The sequence below is a fragment of the Malurus melanocephalus genome, unplaced genomic scaffold, assembly GCF_030028575.1.
Source record: "Malurus melanocephalus ecotype Western Australia unplaced genomic scaffold, MMel_1.1 scaffold_171, whole genome shotgun sequence".
Taxonomy (NCBI): Eukaryota; Metazoa; Chordata; class Aves; order Passeriformes; family Maluridae; genus Malurus; species Malurus melanocephalus.
In genome coordinates, this window is record NW_026623403.1 from 1199729 (window position 1) to 1224206 (window position 24478).

Sequence of the window (24478 nt, forward strand, 5' to 3'; positions counted from 1 at the left end):
ACAGGACAGAGTAAACCATCAAAGCACTGAGAGCAAAAAAGAAAGACTCCCTGAGTAGCAGTTTGCTCTCTGAGGTAGGTTAGGTGCCCTTAGATGACATTCCAAGGTCAAAACTGTGTATGCTTCAGGCCTGGCCATCATTCAAATAAAAATTTAAGAGCAGSCCTGATTAAGTTAGAAAGTACACGAAAGCACCAAAGTGAAATTTCAGAACCCAAGACAGAAGTATTTTTGCCCTCTTTAATCAACAGCAATTAAAAGGCTTTCGTATTTCTGTTAGGTTTGTACACAGCTGAAAGTAGTTCTAAACTTTCCATGTATGTGTCAGAGCAACAAAAGGACTAGATCTGAAACAATTCTGCAAGTATGCAAGTATACAAATATACTACAACTTGAATGACAATGAGATAAAATCCCCCAAAGTTTTCATTTGCTATTTTCACTTCTATTGGTAAATGTTAAACTATCACAAAAACTAGATGCTACAGTCAAAACACTTGGGCAACTTTGTCCTTGGCTGACAATCATATTTTGTGCCCAGACAAAGGACTCCAGGATGACAGGTATTATTCTCTTGTACCCAGCAGAATAAGAGTTCCCTCTGAATGAGTATGATTTCCTATCTCCTCTCGAAGACTAGAAACAGGAAGAGTACTCCTGACCTAACCTGATTCCTGAAAAATTTACTTAGGGTATTTCGGATTGAGTAAAAGTGAAACATATGGCATTAAAAGTGCATAGATTTATGAATTCTGCAGAGTTTTTCTGATTTTCTGAGAGTGTTTAATGATAATTACAGGTCGTGCATCTGATAAAGCCTTATTTCCAACTTACTTTCAACATGCAGGATTTCATAGAGTTAACTCTAAAAGTCGTAATTTTAGCTTGAAATAATCACATACGGTGAGAAGAATGGGAACTGTCACACAGACAGAAATGTTTGTGCTTTCAGTGAGTACAAAAATTACAAGCCCTCGAATAGTACCAGGCTCAGTTGACTTCCCAGTCTTATCAGAGCCTATAAAAGCACTCTTGTAATTTAAAAAATACTGGTAATTTATAGTGCAGACCTCTCAATTAAATGACACACTTGGTAAGGKGTTGTCATAAGAGCACAGACAGGGAGGTGGCACGATCCTGGCCAGGATTTCTGCTTCTGTCCCCGGGTGCCTGGGCCAGAGCACTCAGCAGCTCATGGATGTGCAGAGCAGGTCTGTCCCTGCCACATCCCTGCCAGGRCAGAGCCTTTCCTGGCACTGGGACAGCAGTGACAGCAGCACTGCCGAGGAGCAAAGACTGTGTGAGTGCACTGCAAGCTCAATACATGAGTTTTGACAAACCTGTGAGAAAACACAGAATTTTCCCTTCTGAAACAGGAAACTAAAAGGAGTAATCCCTCACATCTGAAATCTGCACTCCAGAGTAGACACATTAACTACTACAGTMATTTGCAATTCTCCTAACCACTTCCCTAAAAAGTTCAACAGTAATGAGCACAATTTGTACACAAAAAAAAATCAGTGTTGAAATTTGTGGGTGTCAATTCTCAACACTGCCAATTTGAAAAGGGAAATACGGGGAAAAAAATCTCCTCTCCAACATTAAGTACTAGCTCAAAACTAGAATCCCAGGGGTTGGTGGCGCTGGATCAGGATGTGTATTTCCATAGGAAAGGCTGAAACACCACCTAGTGCATACAACAGGCATTGCTGAAGTTCTGTTCAACTCCTCATGGCTGAAAATAGCGCACTAAATATATCTAGCTGACATTTTCACATTAACCATTATATCTGCTTTTTTAAAGAAACATGTCTTTTATATATATACACAACACTGAAAAATAGTATTCCGAATTTGGATTTGAAAGATTTACTTTGAACCTACCATCTGCTTTTCATTCACAAAGGTTAATTCCATACAGTGAATTAATGAATTCTTATTTATTTTTTTTTATTTCTTCACTGGTTTTGGCAAGATTATCCATAATATGCTCCCACTTCTTCTAACACTGCCCAGCAGCTTTCCTCACATATTATTGGGACTTTTTATTATGTGGGCCCTTAAAACTAATTCTGCAAAACCTACAGAAATCTGCCATTTCACATCTACATATCAGAAATAATTAATGCACAAAAAAATCTCTTCTTTGCATTGTCCTAAAGAAGACAGTACAATTTTTCGTCTTACGTAAAATTCTTCAAAACAGATTTTACACACCACTTGAAATTCAGTAAAATGGAAGATATATTTATCAAGAAATTACATCTGCTGATATTTCAACCAAAAACAAAATTCAATTTAGTAAAAGGATATAGTATGACATGAGATAGAACTGTTTTTGTAGTTATTGGGTTTTTTCAGAGTACTTTAAGATGTCCCAAAATTTTACAGTAAAATAACAAGAGCACTATTATTTGTCCCTGTTAGAAGTAAAACTTTTTAGTAATATGCCTATTGCTTAGAATTCAATCTTCCTCAAATTAGACTAGAAGTCTTCTAGAAGTTAGCTAAAACATAAAATCTTCACTATTTGGTTCTACACAGCACCAAAACACGGTTCATGTTTGAAAAAAAAAAAAAAAAAAACCCAATAATTCCTTTTTGCTCTCCCCATCTGAAGTCTATGTTCTCTCTTACAGACAAGAGCACTGATTTCCACTACTGGTGAGGGAAAATCTGTTATGTTTTCCASGAAGTGCTTCATTTAAAAATTTTGSCATTGACATTCCATTTTAGTGAAAGTAACTCTATGACTGTGGAAGACTTATGTATAGCATGAGCTATCCATAGCCAACATTCAYATTTTTGGAAAGCACAGAGGCTTTTACAATATCTGCAGGATTTCTCTATAGACACAACAGTACAGATGTTTGGGTCCAGAATACAGATGCATCTTTTGTAGTGGCAAAAATCTATTTTAAAGGCACAAAATAATTATTTTGGAGTGAATGGAATAAATCTTCATGCTCATACATTATAAACAGCCAAGTCTGGTTATAACTTCAATGAAACAGAAACACTTCCATTTCATTTTACTGCCCTGACTTTAAAGACAAGTCTCCTTTTCCTTTCCTGCTGTTACATTAATCTATTTAGTCTGTGAAGTATGTTACAGGAGCAAAATTAATCTCTGAATTTGGGACTTTTATAAAAGTTGATAAATATTATCTATTTTTTCAATATTTTGCAATGCCACTAGTCTGTGCTATGGTACTGACTTTCATTTTCATGTTCCAATCAGTTTGACTGAATGCCAAAACTGCTATAATGTTTATTTAGCTTATATCTGTAAAGACAAATGGATACTTCTACCCCAAAATTGTATTAAATATCACAAGAACTCCAATACCACTTAAGAAGGTATGAGACCACCTTTGGATATATTTTAAAGGATATGTGTATTTGCATTTCAAAAATTATTTGTCCTGGCAGGATGATTATATTTACTTTTGACTACRTAGTGTAGTGAATGGATATAACATGTATGAAAAGTTATAATGGCCATAAACAACAGAGTCAGCATGAAATAAATGTGTGACTTATTGTGCATTCATGTGATACAGTATATATTTACTGTATGTATATATGACACTAYCTTTCACACAGAAGAGAACAATATGTGACTACAATTTTTAGGAGGTACACTTTTGTATTACTGGTATCCTTATCCTAATGGACAGTGTCTGGYTTGCATCACTTTTTTATTATCCTTTAGACATATACTAGTAATTTTGTTCATACATTTTTTTCAACCTAGTGTACAGTTATCAAGTGAGATATTTGACTAGGAAAATAGATTCTTTAAGTTCAAAAAAAAAGTGAACAAAAGGCCTCTATGTGCACAATGGGACCAGAAAGTGTTAGAACACTCATCTAGCTGGGTTAATATAAGCCAGAGCACACCCTTCCTAAAATATGCTATAGGAAAACAGGTTCATGAATAAAATATCTGATATTCTTCAAGATATAAAGGCAATCATTTGGGTTTTTTGTTATAGCACGGGCACAATTCAACACTGTCCAGTCCATGCCAATGAAGACAGTGCATAATTCCCACACAGTGCCATGTTGACTATACTCTGCTCCTTCATGAGCTTTCAGGATTCGGTGAAGAACTASAAAGATGTAGAGACTTCCAGTGAGAAAAAGGCTATTGTGACATTGAGTGTGATTCAGACATAGTACAAACTGGTCAATATTATGTCTCAAAAAACACAGCTGCACTGCTGCCAAAAAGGAATTCATAAGCTTGTGCAGTACTCCACACGGCCATGAGAGTTTATTAAATAACTGCAGTGGGTTTGGCATGAAATAAACTTGCTCTAAGTGAAGAGTCTACAACATGGTTCATAAAGAATATCTTTAACTTTGGAAAGCTGAGTAATTACTTAATATATTGAGAATGTACAGTTAACCAAGTTACACATTTACTAAATTTTCAGATTTGTAGCAGTCTCAGAAAAGAAAGAGAAGTGACAACACATTTCCTGCACTTTTCTTAGGCAACTTAAGGTCACCGAATAAGAATATTGGATAGAAAGAAACCTCATGGATTCCTTCCAGTTGCCTGCTGTTTCAAATAATTTTTTTTTTAATCTAAACTTCAAAATTTAATAAACTTTCATCTTAAAATTAACTATAAATAATAGCCCAAAATCTGTCAAAATGCTTTTCCCAGTCTTAGAGTTACAATGGAAAGACTGTCTGTCAATTTCCAGTGTTCACATATTCCAAACTATATAGCTTATTGCTATTTATTCTTGTAACCAATATTGTCATTAAGTGTAAATGGTTCCTTTCTCTCCTCAGTGTTTGCTGCCTGAAGTTTTTAGAGTGACCAATCACCTACCCTGTATGCTTTCATTTTTCAAGAGCAAATAAGATTTTGATTTCTCTTTGAGACTATGCCTATACTAGCAAGACACAACCCTGTCAGGTCCAGGCTGGTCCAGGATTGCCTGCTAATTCTTATGTTTCCTGGCAAAGTCAGGCCTTTGCTAACCAGCATCTCCCAGACAATGCCAGCACACAGTAGAGGAGAACAACATGGAGAAAAACTGCTCCTAATAAGCATCTTGTGCTCAGTTACCCTGCTATGGAAAGCAGAATTCAGAATTGTTTATCAGGGCTGAGACACAGAGGAATCCCTGGCCTGTAGCTCAGAGCAGAAATCCTTATTAGTGCTTAAATTCCTGACTTTACACTTATTGCTATTTTATCTCACTCATTTTTACCACGGGAGTTCACAAGGTCATCTGGTTCTCTATTGTGCAGTATCCCATTGCTCCCCGGTGCTGATAAGGATCCGACTTCGTGTAACCAATGTATTTAATTACAGCACTCTTGTTCGCTATGCCAAGGCCACCAGTGAAAATATTAAAGGTCTTCCCCAGTACTAATGCTGGAGGAACTCACCTAGGAAGTCGTTTACAGCYTTGCCCTCTGTTCCTTTGTTCAATTAATCCTCATTGTTTCAGTTTAACCAGTAATTTCTAGGTGGTCTACTTAAATTACAGCTTCTGCAAAGAAGTTACAGTTCTTTTTTACTCTAATCCTTTGCTATCTCTGCACAAAACCAAGTTCCTTGAACTCCTCAGTCCAATTGGTTTTTCTTAGTTATTCTCTTAATTACTCAAAAATAATTCTCTCTGTAAMGACTGTTCTTAGAGCAAATTTGCTAATGGATTAGAAATTTGTGATTGAGGAAAGGCATTAGAATTTCTGGTAAAAAATTACAAATAGGCAGTTATTGTTGGAATAAGGTAATAAAAATAGGCATTGGAATTACTAATTTTTAAAAGTTTTCTAGCAAAGTGATTGATATTAACAGCTTTTACACAAATCTAGAATGTCTGAAAATATTAAGTTTTTTAAATAAAATATTATTTCAATATTTTCTTATTTTCTTATATATTTCAATAGCAATTAATTATTATGATTTATTATTATACTAAATATTCATTTTCCACCAAATTTGGGACAAAGTAGAAATAATCCAAATGACACTTCCAAGTTGTTTTATTTTACCAAGACTTTACTCTCAAAGGCAATGTTAAATAATATTCAAATATCTTAAAGTGATTTCATTTTGAGATTTTTGTTTCCTGAAAGTCTCAATTAGATGTTATTTATGCCTCTTTGTGTTCAAAAATCTTTATTATGTCACAGCTTTATTAAGGGACCAGCTAAATAAAAATAACAAATGMTCTACAGCCCAGACATGCTGAGCATATTCATTAATTAACACTTGTAAACTGTCTGAAGATGAATGGCACTAAGTGTTCACAAGTTATTTAGAAATATAAGACAATATCATCATCAACAATGGTGCAAAAGGGAGGAAATGTGACAGGACCACAATAAGCCTGGGGTCTGTATGCAGATGGCATTAAATTGAAATCAACAAAATTACACCATTTACATCATCTGTGTCATCATTCATTACTGAAATTGTCTGAGAAAAATRAAAGATCCAACTCTAATGAATTTTAACATTGTGTTAATAAAAAAATTGAGATGCTTATGTCATTACTGCTGTATTGAATTCCACATAAACATTCCTCAGCTTTACRTGAACTCGCTGCCTGGGCTCTAACAATGTAGTCACACAGCTCTCAGACAAAATATAAAAGATATAGAATCACAGAATATGTTGGAAGGGATTCATAAGAAGCATCAACTCCAAATCCCTGCTTCTCAAAGGGCTGCCTAAAACTMAACTGTACCACTATGAGCATCATCCAGATGCTCCTGGAACAGGCTGGGTGTCATGTCCAATTCTCTGGGGAGCCTGAGAGTTCCCCTGACCAACAACCTTCTGGGTTAAGAAACTTTTCCTACTGTCCAGTCTGAAGCTCCCCAGGCCACCTCCCCATCCTTGTGAGGAAGCCATAGACTGCAACGGGATCACCCCTCTGTGCTCTTCTCCAACCAGGACAAGCCAAGTGACCTCAGCCACGCAAGTTTTGCCCTTGAGAGCTTTCATCAGTTTAATCTCCTTCCTCTGGACTCACTCGAATTTTCTGATGTCCTCTGTACACTGTGGTGCCCCAAACTGCACAGAGCACTCRGTGAGGCCACAGCAGCTCACAGTAAGTGCCACAATCCCCTCCCTCCACCGATTCTCCATGTTGTTATCCAACCTGGAAACCTACACTGTTTCATACTACAACAGCTAAACATCTCATAACTGCATTAGATGCAGCCACAGTTAACCCTGACAGAACACTAAAAAAAACATTTAAAAAAAATTACATGTACACCAGTGTGTTCATTTCATGGATTTTGAAATAGAATAGGAGGAGAGGGAGAGGGAGAGGGAGAGGGAGAGGGAGAGGAGACTCAGTGACACCTAACACAGTCAGCTACGCACACCTATCAATATGCTGAAGAGAACAATGATATTTAACAAAATGAAAATAGGAATTATGAACAATGAAATCAAGCTTTTTCTTTTTACATCCAGTGTAAAATAGTCTGCTTTGTTAGGAAGCAAATATAGTTAATTGCCTATATTTCTTCTTTATATATATTGACATGTCTATGTGCTTCCATAATTATTTCTTACTTTAAAATATCTACAAATTCCACATATGCAAAGTGCTTCTTCTACTTCAGCAGAGGCTGCTAGGTGAATGCTTCCCCTTCTCTACTAGTATAACTTAGCAGGCCTTGAAAGTGTCACAAGTGAGAATTATTACCTTCCCTAAAATGAGTTCTATTTCAAATTCACTCAGATCATAGTATCCACAATTTAATGAMCATTTCCAGCTTTGTAGTTGTTTTGCATCAATCCCTATCACAGGAAAAGTGAACTATATAATGGTAAAATTTTTACATACATATTATGTGTATGTGAACTAACAGTACAAAGCAGTCATTCCTTAATAAGTCCTTCATGTCCTTCCATACTCTTAATGTGAGAATACAGAAAARGTAGGAACAGCAAACATGTCATGGACTAAGTGTCTTGAAGAACATCAGTAACTGAATCTCTTTTCCAAAAAGTACCCACACTACAATTTCAACTTACAGTTAACAACTAAGTGGCAGACTTTTCAAAGATTACTGAATTATAAAAATAATTTTGTCCTGAAAAGCTTTGCATCAGTCCTTGAAGCTCTCATAAGATTAAAGACCTTCCAGAAATATATCCTGAAAACCATGTCTGTGCCTTAGAAAGGACATGGAATTCACCAAAAAAAAGAGCATGTAGTTAGCTAGGAATTCTTTCTAAATAGGCTGTGTAGTTTTACAACTCACAACCAGAAGTTCTTACCAATTTGCCCTCATAAATCACTGAATGTTCCTATTGACTTTTCCATGTGGCTTCTGCTTCTCCCTTCATTTTTCAATATTCAGTACAGACAATGTTGAAGGAAGGAAGTCAGCTCTGTGACACCATATTCAGCCTCTATAAAGGGGCTGGACTAAATGAGGCTTGAGGCTTTAGAAAGAAAAGTGGYTCAACAGGCACTTTTGTTGAGATTAAATCCTGACAACAATTGTTTCTTTATGAAAGAATTTAAAATCTTCTCAGAAGGTGAAGTTATATGTTATATGGAGTTTTAATTCCCTGCTCTGGAGCAGACCTAACCCACATTCAAGTCCATGGAAAGTGAAGACGGGCGGTCTGTCACTTAGCATACAACAATGTTAAAAACAATGTGAACAATTGTGCTCCTCCCAAGTTACTGAGGCCAGGCATTCACTACACTGAAAGTTTTCTTTGGCCACTCACAACGATGTCAATGACAAATAGAAGCCAAACAAAGATTAGATAAAACTAAAAAATAGTTTGAAGCAATGTAAGAGGAATTTGCTTCATATCTACAAGCAAATCCAACTTGTTAAAGAATATATCATCATCACGGTGTCATAATCTAAAAATGAACTAATATTGAATGMAAACAGACATTAGGCAAGTGCACACATAGGGAGAAATAAGCATTTGAACCCTGTCTTCAATGTAGATGATAAACTGTTCTAATCTCTTAGAAAGATACCATACTTTGCCTAGCTACAAGAAGAAATTCAAATGGTTAACAGCAATAAATATCATCTTTCATAATCACATGACCAAGTATCTGAGAGCAAGAACACCTTAATTAAACAGGTCACGACTCTGAAGTTATGTAGCAATTACACTGAAACTGAAAGAGGAACTGGTTAAATGAACACTAGTGATTAACACCAACCARCGTTAAACATTCAAAGATAAATGGGAGGTACATGTATACACACTAAAAAAATTATACTTAATAAAGATACATCTGTGATTCTATCGGTATTAAAACATTGTAGGGATTTATTTTGTGAAACTATATTATCCCCAATATCAAAGAAAWATTCTGTTAATTTATTTATTGGTTTGCAAAATATTAGTATTTTATTTCCTGCAGATGTCAGATGCTAAAAAAGGGCTTGTGAACTACAGGAAACTAATTTTCAAAAAGGCACAAAAWGTAACACACATAAATTGACTGAAATTGAATCAGCTACGTGAAATCCAGGCTTTTCTGTAGATCTTCTGAATGCTGAATGAAGGCATTTTTACAATCATTCAAACCAAGGAAGCTTTAATTTTTGAATACCCTGTTTAKGGTTCCTAGGTGACATCTTGCTTAAACACAAGATTTTTCACATTTATTTAAATTTTTCCTTGTATGCACTGAAGGTCAATATATGCTGAAACTGTCAACATAAATGCACTCATACTGTGCTGAGTAGCTGTCTTACTTGTTCACAAAATATTTCATATATTGACAAAAACTGGACATTCAAATTCCTTTTTTCACACAGCAGATCAAAACAGCAAACAGATATTAACCCAGATGCAAGGCCTTTTTAATTTAATTCCTCAACCTATCACTAAACTGTTCCTTGAAGACACTAGCTAAATAAAGCCCTAAGTAAATAGCTGAGAGGCACAAAAACCACCTTGGGACGTTCACCGCTTTRCTCTATTACTAGCAATGTCTTCATTATTTATATATATAGGCACTGGTTTCCAGCCACTGAAGCTGAATCTAGATAATTAAACATTTATACCATCCCCTGCTGTGCCATAATGTCTAACTGTGTCCAAAGAGTCCTAGGTGTGCTGTTACACACCTGGGACTGAAATGAGGAATTTGCTGAGCTACCTTTGATAAAGGTCTACACGTGGAACTTAATAGCACATGCTATGGTTTCTGAATATTGCAACAGGTGGCAAATAAAACTTACTGCTCAAGAACTGTTTCATCATCTGGTTCCAGAATTGTTATTTATAATTGCTCTTGCTCTATTAATTTGTAGGAAAGTGAAAATTTRTTGATGTGATATAGTTCTTACTATATCCATATAGTTTCCATATGTGTTTTAAGATAATATTATTTTAGGACAGTTTGAAGAAGAATTTCAGAGGAAAGTTAATCTATTTTGAACAATTTTAAGTTAAAAGATAAACTTCTAGTGCTATCAGGTAGGAAAAATAGCTAGCAAAATGAAAACTGGTCTCTAATTTCACCAGGGTCTCTCTAAATTCCCTCTAGAGCTTTCCAGAAATTCAGAACAATCTAAAAGTAAACCAGCCACTTCTAAATTTTGTGCTGTAAAATTACACCACCAAAGTGTGCATGTAAAGAACAAGGTTCATAGGAGGAACTAGTGTCTTTTACACTGACTGTTGTGGATGAAAATAATTATTCAAGTTTTTGGGCATATAAACCCTTGCTCATCTAACACAGAAGTACAAACATGACTGTAAAAAGATTTTCAGACTCTCATGGTCAGTTTTCTGTACATTCTTACAGAAGAAACATATCTGAGTGTGCTTTTTAAACAGCAAGAGAAAGGAGAGCAGCTTAGACAAATGGAAACATGAGAAATAGGTGTTCAGAGAACAGGCTCAGACAAGTGGCCCAAGACAGGAAGGTCTAAATTGCCAACCYTCCAAATGACTTTTAGAGATCCCAATCTGAAAGACAATACTCAAGAGCTCAGGAAAATCATTACGCTTCCCACAGCAAAAAGATAGCTCTGAAAATGGTACAGGTACCCTTGTCAGAGGTATTCTGAGTATAGGAAATGTTCTATTKTTTTTGTGAGTCTCTTTATAAAGTTTTCGGTGACCAGAAAATTAACATATTTCTTTGCTAAAAAAACACATAGATCATACACAGCCCATTAAAATCTTGGAGATGAGACTCAGGGTGTGTTTCTTCATAAGACACAAAATCAGCTTGAGTCAAGAACAAGGTGGAGTTTCCCCAAACAAATATTTTCTAGTAGCAAGAAGGCAGAAGTAAGACAACCAGCCTATAGCTTCCACAAATACTTGGCACATTTGTGCAGTTCCAGATGAGAAAGTCATCGGGTGCTGTGGAGGTACAGACCTACAATACAGAGAGTTTAGAAATAATAGGGAACTTGGCAGGGCCCAGGACTTGTTCAGAATAACAGAAGTAAAAGGAGAAAAACATTTTCTCTTTTTCAACAATGACATTTTCACAGAAGTAACAGAAAATATCAACACCTAAGTCTCTCCCGACTGGAATAATAATGTTGATTACTTTGGAACATGGTGAAGAAAAACTACTGAATAGGAAGATTTTACTGCAATAAGACAAAGGGATGGAGAATAATGCCTTATGATAATTGCTTTTTTTTTTTATATTGTAATTTTATATAGAATTTTTAGGAAAAAAAAATACTGTAACTTCTTAGGACTGGTGAAGGTTTCAGAATTCAGGATATTCAGTAAAAATTTAAAAATTCTACTACTTTTTTATTTCCTATATCTGTAATGAAGATATGTTTCTGCACAAACTGTATTGCACTTCCTAGTTCCTCATCAGTTTAATCACACTTTCCATAATTTTCACTGATATAGTCACACAATTTCACTACTATAGCTGTATATATATATATATATATAGGTGTTGTTCACTTCAATAAAGTTATTTGATTATGAATATAATGATCAAAATCTAAGTAAAAGGGAGATGATCCTATGAATCTTTATTTTTTGAAATCAACTGCATTTTTATCAGCCTTAACTGACTCTGGTTTTTCAAAGAAACCTCTACCTCACGGTCACATTTTGACTGAAAAATAGTGACAGAAATGCAGCAAATTAATGCAGCTTTAAAATGTACCTTTGTTTCTTAAAGAGAAAGAATTCAGAAGCTGAAAAAATTTCGCACAAGTTTTCAGTTTTCAAACATGAACTCCTTCCTTCTCAGATATGATCTTACTCTTTTAATCATTATTATTAACATAATTATTCCTTTCTGGAACACTGGGGTCTCCATTTTGTAAATTTTGTAAATTTCTTTATATACCTKAGTAATGAAGGACTGAGACATTCATGAGTCATTCCCCTGCTCTGTGTGGGAAAAGGCACAGTGAGCTGTAAACCATGAAGAGGTTTACACTAATATCATAGAATCATAGAGTAGTTTGGGTTGGGATGGAYCTTTAAAGGCTGTGCAGTCCAAATCCCYTGCCATGGGCAGGAACWTCTTCGACTTCAGATTGCTCAGAATTCCACTCCATCGCTTCTCTCGCCAACCTGCTCCAACATTTCACCTCCCACATTGTAAAAACCTTCTCTCATACCTAATATACACTAGCTCTCCTTCCATTGAAAAATCATATTCCACTCGTCCTAATGCAGCAGGCCCTGCTAAAAATGTTTGTCCTCATCTTTCCTGTRCGACCCCTTTAGGTGCTGCAAGGCTGCAATAAGATCTCCACAGAGTCCTCTTGGGATTGTTCAACCTGGAGAATTGTCTCAGCCTTTCCTCGCAGGAGGGGTGCTCCATTCCTCTGATCATCTTGGTGTCCATCCTATGCAGTCACTCCAACAGGTTCATGTCCTCCCTGTGCTGAGGACCCCAGAGCTGGGTACAGCATTCCTGGTAGGGTCTCACAAGTGGAGTAGAGGGACATGTACTATAAGTTCCCTTCTGTGCATGTTTAATGGTACAACTACAACATTAAAACCTAGTCAGSATCCATGTCTAACTCCATTCCCCACCAGCATTAATAGCACCAGGAAACTGCTGTATGGTTCAATTGTTCAACAGCGTATGCAGTCCCAGCTTTTCCCTACAATCTTAATCTTTATCAAAAGATGTTACAAGATTTCTACAGGGGACACACTAAAATCTGTTTCTAACTCTTCACAGATCTGATGCTTTGAAAACACCTCACTTTCCAAATTCATGGTTTGGGTCAACAAACCATCAACAGTCACCAAGGACGTRTAGCTTTATCTAGGAGCATTTTCCATTGAACTTGACATTCTGTGTTTACAAAATACAGAAYAGGCCTCTTAAGAAATACTGGAATTCACACCTTCTACACTAACACTGGAAAATGAAGATTAAAAAAGAATACTAAGGCTACACTAGGTGTGTTAATCTACCGGTAAATGCTGTATCAGAGAAAAAAAGTACTGTTTATATTGGAGTACCTGTTTTGATAGTATCTGCATTYGATGCACCAGGGCTTTTAACCTTACAGTTAGTACTAAAATATAAAGAAAAATACTACTGTTGGCATTTCTTTACAATGTTTATAGTTGAGAAGCAGTTGACTTAATATATTTGTTGGTTTTTTTTGCCTTCATAACCTCTAAAACATCTATTTCAAAATCAGAAGAAACAGACATTACAAAAAGCATCTTGAGCTACTGTCCTTATTCACGGAAAAATCTAACTAGTTGATTAGTTATGGAAATTCCTGTCCCTTTTCTCCTTAACACTTGTTCATGGTAAAGCTAGATAACAATATAACCTTGTTACATGACCTCCTTCACAAGTTTTTTAATTTTATTTTCCAGGTGAATTTAGCATTTGACRTGGCTCCAACATAGATATCATCACAGAGATCAGCTGTTGGACTGACTGTGGGAATACTGTTAGCACACATCAATTACTTACGTTATACTGAAAGGGTCAATTCTTCAAGGAGAAAATTGTTACCGTTTTTCATTTACTTTTTCTATTCTACAGCTACCTCTGAGTTCTACAAGGTGTTACTTCATGGCTCCTGCAAGTTCACAGCCTTTTAAGCGTGAAAAACTCCAAAAGGCCAAAAGAAAGATATGTAGCTGCTAAGAGATGGGGCCACCAGTGACCTCAGTYGTCACTTGCTCACCACTGAAGATATATCCTAAATGGCAACAACAGTGCATAGCTTACAACTTCTGTATGAAGCAAAGTATTTCTGAACTGTATTTGCAAGTTAAATGTGAGCCTTGACACTTCTATAAGTAAGAAAAAATTCCATTTTATTATAGAAAAAGCCAATCTCTATATAGTAACTAAAAGTATATGAACACTACTCTGTCTCATGCAGGAACTTATTTGCCAAACGTTAGAGKGCAAGTTTCTTTTGCAATTTGAGTTCTTTAGAATACAGCAGAGACTTTCATGGAAGAACAGATTTACACTAGTTCATATAGTTTTCTGTTATTTTTAAAAAATTACACTAATTTAATTACACAAAATATTGAAACACACCAGGCTTAATCTCAAACGAAGTTTTATACTACCATTTTTAGACACTGCTAAAGTAAAGTATTAAAATATTTACTATACATGTAACATTATCAAGACAAACAGAAAGTTAGTGACATGCATAACATTTAACATTATTTCAACATTATGCTGAATACAATATGTGCACTATATTTTAGGAAAGTCTACAAACCAGTTTAGAAAATAATTTATATTAGTGGATTACTCTATGAAAGTGCTGGCATATTCCTAAATGTTTAGGGTAACTATGTTTTCTTAATATTTACTGGTATCTRATTGTATTGTCATTGAAAATCAGAACTGAACTACCATGCCAAAAAAAATTACAAGCTGAAATGTTGAGAGCATACATATCAGTGATACGGAGTGGAAAAAAAAACATTATTATCACTTTGTGCAACTTCTACAAGAATACAAAGACACACCAATGACACAAATGACATTTAACTTTTTTTAACTGTGCACATACCATATTGCAAAAGCAAGGGAAAGGCAGGGACATGCTCACAAAAGCTGCAAACAGAGAGGAATGACATGCATAGTGTTCACAACAACTCACAGATTAGTAAGCTATTTCAACAACAGGTAAGCCTTTTATGTCAAGCATTGCTTTCATTTTGATGACAGTAACTCCCTTTGCCTTCAGCAGGAATTACACCTCTGTAAATGAAAGCAAATGTAGGCCAGGAAATAAGCCTATCATAAAACAAAATAACTTTAAACAGAAAAAAGGCTCTAACCACTTTGTCCTCCTGGAGTTCATATCCACGAAAGCAAGAAAGAAAGGGTAGGGAAAAAAAAACACAACAAAACACAAATAAGGAGTCACTTTCATTCTGAAAGCAAGTAGTAGCATCGTTTAGTAAGATAAACAAATAAATATCAAAGGAAGTTATATATATCTTTGTTATTTTCCCTAGTAGTGAAGAAGATATAGTGAAAAATACGTCATTTGGATAATTTTCATGATCCCTTCATGAGTGAAATTGAGACAATGACAATCTTATACCTAAAAACATCTGTACAAAAAAATTCACAAAGGAAATTATTTTCATAAAAATAATTTGGAAGTCATGTCTGAATTATCTGCACAAAACAAATGGGTCATCTCATCAAAAGTATGCAGCATTTAGCTCATACCTTGGACCCCAGTATTGCAAATAATTTGCCTTCATCAATGTTTTGCACTTGCAAAGAGTTCAGTGAAATAAATGTTTGTTTGTTACAGACAGATAGAGGGTTATCAAAATGGCATAACTGCAGGCTAGCCACTCAACAGATCTCTAAAATCCTGCAGTTATAAAGCCCAAGGAAACAGAGTTGTCACAAGCGTTCACTGCATGTCATGCCAACTCTATAACATACATACTTTCTTTTTCATAGCCATCAATATTAAAYACAAACATTCCTATTGGTTATTTTCCTTGAATAAATTGTCTTTTTAGCTSCCTAAAATTGTAAATGGAATAATACTTTAGGAAAAAATTATTCAAAATGCTTTCAGTCAAAAATATTCCCCTTGTTTTGTGAATGAAGAACGATGATTCTTATCTGGTTTCTTAATTTCAAATGCCAATACAGAGGCTAAATCTAGGCACTTCATTAAGCACTGGCTGTGCTGGGAATACAACAGCTTACCAAAACAGAGTGACAATTCATTTTATAGATTTGCTGTTCCAATACCTGTATGACATGTAACTTTATAACACATAACTCTTACACAAGGCTTAGGTTCCCTCRAATCCTAAAGTTACAAGCAAACAGGAGAGAATAGAACAGAGGSCAAACAAGACAGTCAGGCAATAAAACACATTATACAAGGAGAAGCTAAGGAAAATAGGTTTGTTTAGCCTAAAGAAGGCTGGGATAGGGAAGGATGTGGGAAGAGGRGAACAACTTGCATTTCTCAACTGTTCAAAGTTTAGCTATAGGAAACACAAAGACAGAATTTTCTTGAAGATGCACAGGTAAAAAAATGCAGCAATCAAGGGATTGTATTGGATGTAAGAAAAAAAGAAAATCACAAGAGTTGTTAATCATCAAAAGAGATTGTCCAAAGGTGTTAGGGATTCTCCATCCTGGGAGRTTTTTACAATTCAGTTGAACAAGGTCCTAAAAACCTCATCTGACTTTGAAGTTAATCCTGCATGGAACAGGAGATTGGTCTAGAAAACCTCCACAGGTCCTATCTGACCCAATTTATTCTATGATCCTACCTTCAGTGGCAAAAGATTAAAGTATTTTCAAAGATTCTCTGGGTTTTAATGGTATTCTGAGTTATACAAATAGTAAATAGCATTGGAAGCTACATAAATGACAGGCTATCATGCGTTATCATCCTGTGTGCGAGAGACTTTTTTTTTTTTTTGCTCAGCATCAGCTGCTCTTATACTTTCATAGCAGGGTTTACTGTACCTCTGCAGTAAGAAAGGCAGTAGTGCTCAGCTACATTTCACATGGCAATATCTACAGCCTTGATTTTTCTCATCCACACCTCTGAAAAATACATTCTACTATCCAAGAGGATTATAATCCATAAACATAATTCAGAATACTGTCATTCACACTTTGATCATAACAATAACYAAGACTTGATTCACACAATCAACCTATGTTGAGTAACGTCCAGGATGAAGAATCTCTATTCAGAAACAAATTACAAAATATAAAGATATGTGACGTTCAAGACAAGCCATTACACTTTACCAAACACCTAGGTCTGCCTCCAGCCTCTCAGCTTCCTCCACACATGTCAAACTTTCTTGAGKTCCTAGCAATACACTGCAAGCAATGGCATGACTGATGATATGAAAGACTGCCTAGTCAGTCATTTCAATAGCACAGACATTAGAGAAATAATTCAACTGAATTTTCAAAGAACTGATGTTAAAAAAAGCAACGAATCAGTCTGACTTCAGTGGTGTTTGTCCTGTTCCACATGAAAATGCAGGTATATTTTAATAGTGATAATGTTAGCAAAATTAGTGGAGTTCCAACCTATACTCAAAATAAAACTAGAAGGAGTCAGTATCTATACCTTATCCCTTTTAAAAAACATGTTACAAGGTCAATCTGGCATCTGACTACATGAGCTAAAGCTATTCTTCAAGACTGTATTTTTCTCACCTTAACTGMCTAAAATTATCAGATTGGGTAAAAYTGTGAGTTCATTGTATCAGGATCATAATAACCCCTAACATTTATGAAAGTTTTGAAGTAGAAAAGAGGTCAAACATGTAGCCTCTGCGGAAACTGAGACCATCCTTTGCTATTTAATGAGATGAAAAGAGCTACCAAATGTAAATAGTTTCAGATAAATAAAATTAATAAAAGAAATAGTTTGTGCACTTGTCATTTGAAGGGACTGATCATATCCACATAGCTTAATTTGTATTAAAATCACAYKGGTATTTTGAACAATCCAGAGAATYCAAATTATCRATATATGAATGCAGATTCTGAATATCAGTTMAGCTAGGCATTAGTTTGAAAGGAAAATTTAGACTGGAAAGGAGCAAAATCTCCTGGTTCAAAATGGTAGTTGTGGCAAGGTTCTTACTCTCAGAATTTAATGCAGCAATTGGAAGGAGTATTTTGCTGAAGGGTTATGCTGGGACAGCACTACTTCTATTCCGTCCCAGCTGAAGCAGGGTCAGCAGCTTAGCCAGGGCCAGGARAAGGCACAAAGGGTGGCACGGGCAGGTCACACTCCAGCTACAGACCTGTGTCCCACAGCAYGCACCCAAAGGGACCCCAAGGATAGGGCCCAGGGTCAACAAAGAATCCAGGTCCCCAACAAGGTCCATGGTGAGAAAGCAGAGCCAAGGCAATCCCTGAAGCCAAGCCTAAGATTAGACTCAGCAAAGGAACCACCCAGGCAGCTGCATGGTTCAGGCAGGGACCAAGTCTGAGCCCCTGAGCAGCTCCCAGGCAAAGGACTGGAGCTCCCAAGAAGGTTTATTGCAAACCATCCTCACTCAGCTCTTTCCCCAAGGCTGATCCCAGGTTACAGCTGGCTACATCAGAGAAGCCAAACTCCATTGGGAAAGGAATAGGGAAAGCTCCTAAGGACCATGATGTATACCAGCTGGAGTACTGATAAATTGGGGTATAACTTTCAAAAGAATAAAAAAGTTGATCACCTCAAATAAAATGGGGGGAGGTTTCTGATCATTTTACAACTATCATTGTTTACACATGTCTTAACTGCCATAGATTTTCCCTATGACATTAATATTGTTCCAACATAAATCAGGACCAGATTTAAGACTGGAGGTCTTTTATATATTTGATGATACAAATTCTATTCTATTTATGAGAAGACTGAGATGTGAAATTCATCCTAATGAGACTTACAACTTTTTTTAATCCTCCAATTCYGAATTTAAAATTTCTGAATAAGAGACTGTCTTTGGAATAATTTACCACTGGCTTACCTTTCTTTCAGAGATACTTGTTTTCTGGAACAATAAACACAGCTGTAGGTTATCAGATTTTAAAGGTGTTACATGGATTAAGCAGAAAAGAAAAAAAAAAAACACAAACCCACATGTATGGTTTAGAGGAATCCTTTCCTCCTGTTTGCAAAGTTATATGTTTTGTAGAGAAATGCAAAGTGAAACCACATCTTCTAAAGACCAATTCCTTTGAATGYAATATCCAATCATTGTGTTTATCCCAAATCCTAGTGACTTAGAAGACCTGATTGTGACAAACTAATTATTTTGTGCTAATTCTCAACAGAATGAAATGGATTATGCATTAGCACAAGTATGCTACAATTTTGTGCATCCATACAGATAGTCACATTGCAAGTCCTGCAGTTAGAATCATTCAGCAAAGGGAACTTGATGGTTTTCTYAAAATCAAACAACCCCAGGGAAACAATCAGAATGCAAAACTTTCACTGAAACAGGGGAACTGAGAGAAGTTCCCTACTTACACCTTATATATTTCCCAAGTTGTTGGGTCCTGTCAAACAACTGAAAATCTCTTACTTCTGTTCTTCAAAAACAAAGAAAGAAGGATGTTTCAGTGGCTCCAAGTGATAGTGGGTTATTCTAAAAGAAGGCATTCAGCATGCATTAAATTAACTTTTCAGACAACTGTTGTTTTGTTCCTGTACAAGTGAGAGGATGGTTTATGAACTGGCATTCTGTGCTGCTAAAATTTATATTCACTGCACACAATGTTGTATCAATCTGGAAGCTGTATTTTTCCGGCATTTTTGCATTTAAATTTCTCACATGCATAACCCTATTCTGCTGTCTACTGCCTCATTCAATGTGCATTTCCCTATACAAATCAGTATATAATTTTTTTAAAAGCACAGTCATATATTTTATATATCAGTGGTATTCTCACTACTAAGAACAATCACTGCTTGCTCTCACATGATTTATTATTTGTTTTAATCAATCTGAAACTGTTCATATACATAAAAGATGGCTGTTCAACGTTTCTTACTCCCTTGAAATTTAAGGCCCCCTTCTGGCTAAATACTCCATTCACCAAKATAATAAACAGTACAGAAGCAAAAGTGCCACCATTATCAGCTTTATTTGTTTGATCTGTTMTCAACTCCCACATAATAACTTTTGTACAGCTTGAACTGAATGCAAATGCCTATATATTTCAGGCACTTTCATGAAACTGAAAAAGGAATAAATCATCCAAACATCTTGAGAATCCTAATCTAATGCTCTGACAACAGCCAAAACATTTCCATACCCTGCTTGTACTCATGGCCATGAACCTTGTAAGCAGTGGTCAGCCTTGAGACCTTTGAGAGAGAAGTGTTCTTTGCAATTTGCCATCATCTGAGGTGCATATTGGTAATACTGGTCTGTACTAAACTATATATATATATATATATATATATATATATATATATATATATNAATGTGTCAAAAATATCTATGAAGACCAAAGAAAGCAAAGTCAAAACAGGAAGTTATTAGAAGTCATCCTTCAAGAAGCTGAAGTTGTATCCAGAAAAGAGACAAGAATGAATTATGGTAAATTCTGGTAGAACAGAATAGTTTTAATACAATAATCAGTGTAGGCATAAAACATCATGAATAGGAGACTTCCACAGTCTTTCTGAATAAGATCTTTTTTGTTCATATTCACAGTCATTGGGAAGTTTCTTACTCTAGAGTATTATTTTATGCAGAATAAACTGGAGGATGTACTTTGAACTGATATTTCAGAAAGAGAAGCTACAAAGTGAGTAAAAAAAAAGTATAAAATTTTTTAAATGAGATTATTGTGTAAAGCATTTCCAGCCTAAAATAATTATTAACTGTAACACAGTCTTTCTGATAAGAAAGTCTGTAGTCTGCACTGATAAGAAGTGTAAAAWTTGGCAAAAATACCAAGTTATTTCTAAGGAGTTTCAACATTATATCAATTGAAKAATAGACAAATGAATCTGACATCCACATTGGGCAGATTTTTAGAAACTCAAATACAGAACAAAAATAGCAGGCATATGAATAAATTATGATAAAATGTGGAAAAGTCAGAATAGCTTTAGTAGAGGGAATTCATGTCTGTTACATGTAGTATAATTCTGTCAAGTTTTCACAGAGAAAGTGAGAAAAAGGGATTTATTCCTACTGATCAGTTGGGATTACAGGCTTTTAAAGAATCTCAGCCCTGGAATAGGAATAGGAATAGGAATAAATTAATCCATGAAAAACTTAATTAATGAAAGGACAAGAAGAAAAAGACAGGAATAAATGGTATGGGTTTTTGAAGGGAAAGGTATCACCAGTGAAACTTCACAGGAGATCAGTCTAGAGATACTCTGTTCAGCATATTCATAAATTATCTAGAATAAAAATGAATGAGGTACAGGRAAGCCTCCCACTACATCAGCAACATTAGCAGAAAAAAATGCCAGCTGAGAAGAGCTGCAAAACAGTCTCAGACTTACTGAAAGACAGATTTAGGTTAGACAGTAAGAAAAGCTGTCTGTGGYGAACATGGTGAAGCAGTGGAACAAATTATCTGAGAGGCTATAGAAGAATCTCATTGGAAATCTGTCAGGAGAATTCAGACATATGTCTGTCAAGTTCAAATGACCAATCCCAAGGAGAATCTAAATGGTGTATTGGAATGTTTCATTAGGAAATGAAGCAGTCCTCCTAATTCTATGTTTCTAAGTATATAGGCATAATGGCTCAAATACCTGTCCTCATTGGCTTTTATAATCAGATTAAATTAATAGAGAAAATTACTGCCTCTTTTATTACTAGCAATATGACTTAGTTATAAAAAAGGAAAAAAAAAAGAGAACCTACTGAAGATCTTTTTTAATTACCTTTAAAAAAAGGCAATTTGAGATATTTACACATAATCTCAGTTACTTAATCAAGAAAAATTATTATCTTTTTATATTTTTTATTATTTTATACTTTGTCAGTCAAAAAACTGTCCGTTATTTAAACCCACTTTTCAAACTTGGGCATAGAAAAATATAACATGCATACTACTGTCTCTTACCTTACAAAAGATAATATTTACCAATTGCATGGTATTTGCAATAAAATTTGAAAAAAAATTCTCATGGAAATAAACTGTATTAAAATATTATATTGATAAATTTTCAAATAATAAATTATTGCTTGGTTTACAAAATATGTTGCCACAAAATACTAGCATAATTCTTCATGAAYATTGTCATACATCTTTTACAAGTATCTGTCAGAATCTGAGAAAGGTTCTGTGCATCAGATCTGAACATTTTATCTAAAATGTTGAGTRAAATTATCTCAGAAGAGTTTTCTGTGACAACTTCAGTCATGCTGTGTTTTTTGCTCTATCATTCAACTTTTTTTAAAATTCAGATTGCTGGTTTGCTTCTTGTTATACAACAAACACCGGTTTATACCAGTTGTAACAATATATGTTAATGCATTTTAATTATTTTTCTGAAATAGGTTAACATTTGCATGAGTATACCYATATAAATATGTATAATATGTATGCATATATATAATAGATAATGAATATTTTAAAACACATATTATATATAACATTCTAACACTAATTTTACACTACTCTTGTACAGAGGAGCCTGGCTAAACAGGAAAGAAACAAATCCTTGCTCTACATTGTAATAATCAGTATTCCAATATTAGCATCAGTAGATGCATATATATAATAGATAATGATTATTTTAAAACACATATTATATATAACATTCTAACACTAATCTTACACTACTCTTGTACAGAAGAGCCTAGCTAAACAGGAAACAAATCCTTGCTCTACATTGTAATAATCAGTATTCCAATATAAGCATCAGTAGATCACTAGATAMACTTCTGTTTCTCAAATATAACTTATCCTCCAATCAAAGAAATGTACTTGCGTGAGTTTGGTAATCAAARAATGGTGTGTATTAACTTAAAAGCCATAATCACAAATTCATGTGCAMTTCGAAATTACATGAAATGAGGACAGATGTCTTAAAAGCTCCTGAAGTAGATATCAYTGTGTCTCTAAAGGACACAGAGAGGAAAGCTGTTTCAGTAGTTAGGTGATTCAGACTCATATGCAATGAATAAGAAACACCAAGTTTAGGAGAAGTTTGTTGTTAAACTTTCCTAACTCCATACCTTATTTGACCGCAAGGACACTCTTCCTCCGCAGCGCGCGCAGAATTTCGTTTGGCAATATGAACAGTTATGGCCGCAGCCATCAGCAAATTTTGTTTTGTGGCAGATGCCACAGGTYGGGGCATCACCCTTCTGCTCCTGCTGCTGCTGTGATTCCTCACCCATCTTCTTCACTTGCTCCTTATACATTTCAAACTGCTGATGTAATTTCCTGTAGAAGACAAGAGATCATTAGCTGTTTATTTACTTTTGCCTACGAATACTTCACAGTCACTAAAATGCAATAATTTTCTACTAATCAGAGACAAATACCATAGCAAAGCARATAATTTAATTTATGATACTCTGGAAGTGTTACATTCCAGAATTATTTCTTTTTTATTATAACTAAACTCTAGGAGAAAACTCAGCATTGATAACATTCAGCTCACAGTCCAGCTGTTATAAAGAGAGRTAACTTTGCTTTAGGACAGCACCAGCTGTTTGCTGCAAATAYGACAGTTGAAAACACAGGATAAGTGATCCAAGAGCCCATGGTACTAAAGAATAAACTGGATAWTAGTAGGAAAAAAATCTAATTCATTTGTCAAAATTTACTTTTACCTAATTCCAGCARACAGATGCAAATATCTTTTCTTAAACTAGCTTGTCTTCATTTATCTAGCAATACTGCATAGAATAATGATTCTGAAATGCTCTTTCAATGACTTTTCAATTGCTAGGTTTAAGCCCATAAGTTACTTCATCTTAACAAGTCATCATAAATCATTTAGGCCATACATATCATTGGATAGAAACTGTCACCTCATATATAATATAAAGTAGAAGAGTTAGGTGTAAAATCCAGGAAAAGTTGCTTWAGATACACACACATATTTAGTATCTATTTTCAGAACTCGAAACACACGCAGTCAGTGGCCATGAGTGGACAGAACTGCAATGAATCTTTCAGTCATGCTAATTAATCCATGTTTCTGAGTCCACAATCATGAAAATTCCAGATATGATAATGAGAAGTGTCTCATTGTGACCAAACCTATGGACGCTTTTCATGGTCTATAATTGCAGACCCCTATTTCTGAACGTAAATGATGTAATGAGAAATTGAATTTTCATTGTAAAAAGACATAAYTTTTTAGCTATTGCAAATTCTGAAAATGATGAGAAGGGTGACATAGCATATCATGAAAGTTTCAAACTCTTAGAGAAAAAAATAGAACTTAGACTTCTTTTTTTTATCATTAYTTAAAGGGATCTGGACARTCMTATTTTAATTCTTAACATGGAATTMAACTCACCTAATTTTGTTAATAGAGACTG

At 35.1% G+C, this 24478-nt stretch overlaps 1 protein-coding gene across 2 annotated transcripts in view; it reads right to left on the minus strand.

Annotated features, from left to right (window-relative positions):
- Positions 1 to 24478, minus strand: part of RIMS2 (regulating synaptic membrane exocytosis 2) — a 440099-nt gene that overhangs the window by 335844 nt on the left and 79777 nt on the right. For both annotated transcript variants that reach the window (XM_057372448.1, XM_057372449.1), the window contains 2 exons: positions 23159 to 23369; positions 15272 to 15283 (listed from right to left, as the gene is read on the minus strand). In XM_057372448.1, the coding sequence (XP_057228431.1) occupies positions 15272 to 15283; positions 23159 to 23369 (223 nt within the window). The remainder of the gene's footprint in view (positions 1 to 15271; positions 15284 to 23158; positions 23370 to 24478) is intronic.